The sequence below is a fragment of the Mustela nigripes genome, unplaced genomic scaffold, assembly GCF_022355385.1.
Source record: "Mustela nigripes isolate SB6536 unplaced genomic scaffold, MUSNIG.SB6536 HiC_scaffold_646, whole genome shotgun sequence".
In the NCBI taxonomy this organism is placed as follows: Eukaryota; Metazoa; Chordata; class Mammalia; order Carnivora; family Mustelidae; genus Mustela; species Mustela nigripes.
In genome coordinates, this window is record NW_026740053.1 from 1,640 (window position 1) to 8,898 (window position 7,259).

Below are 7,259 nucleotides of genomic sequence, written 5' to 3' on the forward strand. Positions count from 1 at the left end.
CATCTAAGTAACAACGAGCACTTCTGGGAAGAGAAAGGAGCAATCACGAAAAAGGGAAGCAGGCGGTTTTTGTTCCACCCTGAGCATGACCGGGCGTTCCCGGGTGCTCGGCTTCCCTGAAGCAGGTGGCGTTCTGCCCTGGACGGGCCGGGCGTTCCCAGCTGCGGGGCTTCTGTGAAGGGGCGACATTCCGCCCTGAGCGAGCCGGGCATCCCCAGCTGCCCAGCTTCACAGTCGTACATCCTCCTTCTCCCCAAAGACCTGTTGTCAGTATATGTATTTCTTAAGGCCATATCTAAATGTGCTTGGCAACTAGTAAAATCCTCCAGGGGTTACAGTTTAAGTAACAAATTGTTCCGAGGGGCAGCAGCATTTGATATTTGACTTAATAGAAGATAGCTGGATTTTTATATCTATGTCTTTACCTAATCTGTTATGATGTGTTGTTTGGTTGAAGCATATGAAGAAAATCCTAGGACTTCAAAGACTTTTTGAAAGGGTCCTAGAGATCCTTAGGGGTTTCTGTACTACTCTCAGAAGACTTCCTCTGGAGGACTGTTGCTCTGTGGGCAACACACTAATTGACACTGAAGCAAAAAATGTGGGCCAAACAAATCATATCAGTGGGTGAACACTGGTTTGTGGATCTTAGTTTTGCACGTGATGTCTACGTGATTACATGTAAGCTTTTAGCCTAATATTCCCATGCTTTTGTGTTTTTAGCCTCATCTGTCACTGTTCCTCATAGACTTCTTCTCTGAGCAAAACTGTCCATATTCTAACATGTCTTGCCCTTCCCTGCCTTCATGCTTTTGCTTATGCTTTTTCTCCTGACTACAATGTCCTTCCCTTTCTTAGAGTCTCTCCCAATCCTCCTTACCTCTCCGCGTCCTTTCTACATCTCACTCCTCTCATCACTGGACTCTGAAGTGTCTTCTTTTTTTTTTTTTAAAGATTTATTTATTTATTTATTTGACAGACAGAGATCACAAGTAGACAGAGAGGCAGGCAGAGAGAGAGGAAGGGAAGCAGGCTCCCCGCCGAGCAGAGAGCCCGATGTGGGACTCGATCCCAGGACCCTGAGATCATGACCTGAGCCGAAGGCAGCGGCTTAACCCACTGAGCCACCCAGGCGCCCCTGAAGTGTCTTCTGTCTTCTCTGAACATGGCAGACCCTTGAAGATGGCACCATCATTTGGGATTTAGACATTTTTTCTTCATTGTCCTGAGTTGTTATTTATGCAATGTATGTAAAGAACTTAGCATTGTTGACACGTAATAAGATCTCAACAAATGAGGGCGCTCATGTTTTTTCTTTTTCTCCTATTTTTCTACCCAGCTATTGATCTCCCCCTATTTAATGAGCGTGTTAAATCCAGATTAACCCATCATATGTTGAAACTATCATATGAATACACATAACCTACTGAATAGTATAGCTAGCCTATCTTAAATGTGCCATTTAGCCTACATTAGCCTACAGTTGGGCAAAATCATCCAACACAAAGCCTATTTTATAAAGTATTAAATATCTTGTGTGATTTATTGACCACTGAAAGAGAAAAACAGACTGGTTGTCTGGGTACAGAATAGTTGTAAATGCACTGCTTGCTTGCTCCTGTTATTGTGTGGCTGACTGGCAGATGCATCTTGCTACTCTGCCCAGCATCCCAAGGGAGTACTCTGCCACATATCCCTAGATATGTGAAGATCACACTTCAAAATTCAAAGTACAATTTCTGTTGGATGCATATTGTTTTTGCACCAACATAAAGTCAAAAATTCACAAGTCGAACCATTTTTTTTTTTTATTAATTTGACAGAGAGAAATCACAAGTAGACGGAGAGGCAGCCAGAGAGAGAGAGAGAGAGGGAAGCAGGCTCTCTGTTCAGCAGAGAGCCCGATGCGGGACTCGATCCCAGGACTCTGAGATCATGACCTGAGCCGAAGGCAGCGGCTTAACCCACTGAGCCACCCAGGCGCCCAGAACCATTTTTTTTTTTAAAGATTTTATTAAGTTATTTGACAGAGAGAGAGAGAGAGCGGGAGACGGAACCCAAGCAGGGGGAGTGGGAGAGGGAGAAGCAGGCTTCCCCCTGAGCAGGGAGCCTGATGCAGGGCTCGATGCAGGGTTTGACTGGGATCATGACCCGAGCGGAAGGCAGACGCTTAACGACTGAGCCACCCAGGCGCCCCGAGCAGAACCATCATTAAGGGAACTGTCTATACATCTACTGAAAGATCTTTAAGGGCCAAGACTTGCCTCTTTGCATTTTCTAAAGTGACCAGCCAGCTTTGCACATAAGAAGTACACAGCAAAAAAATTTGTTTTAACTACACTGGGCAAGGGACAATAATTTAAGATAAGAAATGTTTCTTGATAAAAATTTTTCCTAGTAAAATAATGAGTTTTAAGAATCAGTTAGGTATAAAACTACCCATTTAAGTTTGGAAGGAAACTTGGTTTCATTCATTCTACAGAGATCTTATCACCCAAGAGACTTCGGGATAAACAAGCCATATCCCCTCCCAAAATGACAAGCGCCACCTTGCCGAACAAGTTAGAGCGCAATGGGAGTGGCGGGAAGATTATGAACCCTGAAAGGTAATGCGTTGGTATTTTACCTGTTATATGTTACTAGATGTATTTTTGAGTTCTATCTTGATGCAGGGCATTAAAATGAATGTGCATTCATTCCTTCATCCAGGATCCTTGAGTACATTCTACCTGCTAGGTGATTGAGATAACAGATACAGTCAGGGCTTACCATCCAGTGGGGAACCCAGACATACCTAGAATAATTAGTTGATTCAGTAGGATACTTGCTATAACAGAGATGGAAACAAAATAGCACAGAGGAGGAAACATCTAAATCTCTTTGTGGATTTACAAATACTTCCCTTTTCTTTTTCTTTTTAAAAATTTTATTTATTTATTTGTTAGAGAGTGAGAGAGCAAGAGAGAGACAGAGAGAGCTCACGAGCAGGGGGAGCAGAGGGAGAGGGAGAAGCAGACTTCCCACTGAGCAGGGAGCTTGATGTCGGGCTCGATTCCAGGACCCTGGGATCGTGACCTGAGTTGGAGGGAGGTGGTTAATGGACTGAGCCACCCAGGCCTCCCCCTGTTGTTTCCTGTTCTTGGATATTACAATATGACACAGTTTCATATTTAGATAAAATTGGAAAGCAGCTTTGCTAAACATGGTTGGCACTTAATAAATGTTCTTTGAATCAATGGATGTATTACAAATCATCATGGCCATGTCTTCTAACAATTTTACATCAAAAGAATTCTATATTTTTTTCCTCTTTGAGGAGGACACTTTTTAAGATCTCCAATCAGTCAACTGTATGCAAGTATTTATTGAGCATCTACTATGTACCTTCCACTGTGCTGTCAACTTTGAATTTATTAATGTGTCACAATGTATCAGCTATCATATGTATTATATATGCACTTTACATATGTATGATATATGCACTTTTATATGTAAGATGTATGCACTTGCTTGGATACTAAGGTCATGTTCAAAACATTAGGCACACTTGGTTTTTTTTTTTTTTTTTTTAAGATTTTGTTTATTTATTTGACAGACAGAGATCACAAGTAGGCAGAGAGGCAGGCAAAGAGAGAGAGAGAGGGAAGCAGGCTCCCTGCCGAGCAGAGAGCCCTATGCAGGGCTCCATCCCAGGACCCTGAGATCATGATATTAGCTGAAGGCAGACACTTAACCCACTGAGCCACCCAGGCACCCCAGCAAACTTGTTTTAAATAATCTCACTGTTATGAAAGAGAATTGAGAATTAAGTGTCTTGTTCTTTGGAATTTAGTTCAATCCAACAGACACTGAGCACCACTGCATGCCCAACATTATTCTAGATACTGAAGATACAGAGCCACACAACATATAAAAGACCATATAAACTTGCTTTCATAAAAGAGTCTTTTAGGGAGACTGATTCTGAAGAAGTAATACTCATGACAAAGACAACAGAAGAAAGTACGGAAGCTGCAAAGAGGAGGGAGAGTAATTAATTGTTAGGGATTATTAATAAAGGCTTCCTATTGGTGTGGGCCAAAAAATGGTTTTTGTGCTGATCATTAAAGTAATATCTGTAATAAAGTAATATCTGATCAATAAAGTAATATCTGATCATTAAAGTAAAAAAAATGAGAAGAGCAAAAGATACAAAAAATCAGTCATAACCCCATAAGTAGATGAAACTTTCTGCTAATATTGTGGTATATATTCTTCATTTTAATGCGTATACAATATATACATATATTTATACTTGAAACCTGTACACATTTTAAGTACAACTGAGATCATATCATATGAAGCTTTGTTTACCACAATAAGTGGTAAACATTTCCCCATGGCTTTAAATATCTCAGGATATAAACAGATAATTGCATATCATTTCAGTGATTTAACCTTTTGTTTGACCAGTCTGCTTTTGTATATTCCGATGATATTTAGTTTTTAAAATATTATAAATAATATTGGGATAATATAACTACACAGAAGTCTCTGCACACATTTGAATATCCTATAGGATAAAAACTTTAACCTAAAATTTTTGAGATAAGAGATGGGCCCATTTTTCATTGTCTTTGATACATGTTAGCAATTATTTTCAGGAAGGTTGTATCAAATTATCTTCCCAGGAGCAGAAATATATGATTATTGTTACTCTCTCACCTTATTCAAATGTCGTCTTGGTGGAGCATCCCTGGGGATTCTGCTTATGGTTTAATACATTCTGTCCCTCCAGCACTGCAAGGCATTTATCACCATCATGCGTACTATTGAATTCATTCATTCATCTTGTTTACCAACTGGCTGTCAGTTCCTATCAGAAGGTCAATTCCATTAGGCCCAGGATTTCTCTTTCTTTCTTTTTTCCTATGTTTTGTTGTTCACTGCACCTCCCATGCCTAATACAGTGCATATAATAAGCACAATTCATTTTATAGAGTGAATAAATTTTATCCCAGTTTCACAGAATTGGTAACTGAGGCTTTGCAAGGTGACTCAGCCTTCCTAATGGCATCAGCTTATAAGCAAAAAAGCGGGATTCAAACCCAAGTTTATTTGCTATGACGCATGGGTTCTTAACCTCTATGCATAGAGATTCTCTGCAAAAAAAAAAAAAAAGGTATTTTTATTTCTTTTATATTTATACTTGCCTCTAAAATTGTCATGGCTCATGTCAGACTGCTTTAAACATTAATTAGTGTTGCACTGTTTTTATAGTTTGTCATCTCCAGGTTGTTTGAAAAGTGAAATGAAGCCTAAACTTTCTCCAGTCCCCACCTGCCAGGATCATAATAAGGCAGGACAGGTACTGTGTTTTCAAACCAACAAAAAAAAAAAATCCAATCAGAATCTTTCTCACTTCTGTTTCTCAATGAGAATTATGGGAATTGCTCTTTTTTTCAATGTATGGATTTAGCTCATGTACTCAGCACCCCAAATTGGACTTTAATAAATCTTTCTACTAGTCAAAATCTACTGGGGTTAACAGAAGTAGGGTTGGGATATCTCTTTCTAATTTTGCGTTGCTATAAATGCTTCTGATCAAATGAGAGTTCAGTATGTCCTCTTGGGTATTTTGGGGGCCCTCTCTACAAATCTCAATTTATTAATTGTCATTCATACATCCTTTTATGAAGTATGTTGCTTGACGTACTCAATCTTTGGAGAGCTTATGAAGGGATTGTGAAGGCAAAAAAGCAAAAGGCAAGAATTAATATTTCTTCAAACCTGGTATTGTAGGAGATGTGTTATGTGTGTTTGCAACGAGCGCAGCGCAATTCCCCATTGTGCTACAGTGAGGAAAGGAAGAGGAGAGAGATAGAAGATGAGCGACTCATTCAGCAATATCAAATCCTGAAGGATCAAGAGGCTCTCTTAAAACAGCAGGTAGTTCAACACCTTGATTAAAGAGTGCTTAACATGGGACAGTAGAACATGATTATAAAGTGCCATTTAAAATGCTCCATTAGGTGCTTGGATGGCTTAGTTGGTTGGGTGTCTGACTCTTGATTTCTGCTCAGGGCTTGATCTCAGGGTTGTGGGTTCAAGCCCCATATTGGGCTCCAAGCTGGGCATAGGGCCTACTTAAAAAAAAAAAAATCCCCCCAAACCAACTTAAATATATCTGTTCTGTAACATATTTGATCATTTACTTACTGCGGGATTAAAACGTAGGCTGTATCCAGTTTTCACTAATAACAAGCAACACTGGGATGAACACCCAAGCAGCTGAATGTTTGCACCTGTTGCTGATTTCTCCCTCTCCTCCACCCCCAAGGATTGAATTTTAAAGGTAGAATTCCTGGATTGATATGGTTTAAATTGTGATTTCTAATAAGACATAATCAAAGCTTTTCCCTTCAAAATCATGGCCTACCTAAGCAAGGAAAGAGAGAATAGCATGTTCACATTTGCACTATCCAGATTTCTGAGGTCTCCAATAATTGACCCTACTACTGCTTCTTGCATTTGTGGTATCAAGGAACTACTTACGAAATCTTCCATTCCCTCTTATGATTCCCATAGAGGTGATGCCTTAAGCTCCAAAACAGGAATTAAAAAAAAACCTTCCCCAACCTACTTTTATAGATCTAAGAAGACATCAGAAAGTGCCTTGCCTCCAAAAGGCAAGTTCTATCTTGGTTAGATAATTATAATGTAATAGAATTAAAATTTTAAAGGCTCTATGTCAATATGTGATTTTTTTCTCAAAGATGAGAAGTCTGGCTAATAGAGAACAAAATCAGAAAAATGCTGCCTACAACCTTGGAGTTGCTGAAGCTATAAGAATCCACAAGAATGAGAAACCTGAATTTTATGTGAGTGTTTCCAAAATTTCTGTTGCCAAGACCTGCCCCATCCAGGAGTGTTTGGATCTATTCTCTGTGCTGCAGGCTGTACCATTGTGTAGGTGGCCGAGGTGAAAAGTGGGTTGTGCAAGTCTGTAGCCTTGTTCTGGGTCAGGAGTTGTCCAGCGTCTGTGTCCAGACTCTTCACATCTGCAGTACAGTCTCTGTTCGATACTATGGTACTTGTTAATGATAGTAATTCTCAGCTAAGCCCTGGGACGGGTGGTGGGGGGCAGTGTACTACAGTAATGCCCCAGGAGCCGTGGATCTGGAGAGCCAGTATGACCTGGAAGCTTGCTGGAAATGCAGAGTTGAGGAGCCCCATCCCTCCAGAGTGGGACTCTACATTTGAATAAGATCCTCCTGCGA

General features: G+C 40.2%; 1 protein-coding gene across 1 annotated transcript; it reads left to right on the top strand.

The window, feature by feature from the left end:
- Positions 1 to 2,482: 2,482 nt before the first annotated feature.
- Positions 2,483 to 6,948, top strand: LOC132008678 (coiled-coil domain-containing protein 81-like; the record flags this gene model as incomplete). The annotated part of the gene is made up of 4 exons (XM_059387271.1): positions 2,483 to 2,606; positions 5,260 to 5,347; positions 5,782 to 5,928; positions 6,756 to 6,948. Coding segments are annotated over 4 exons (552 nt in total), but the record flags the coding sequence as incomplete, so codon positions are not given.
- Between the last annotated feature and the right edge of the window lie 311 nt (positions 6,949 to 7,259).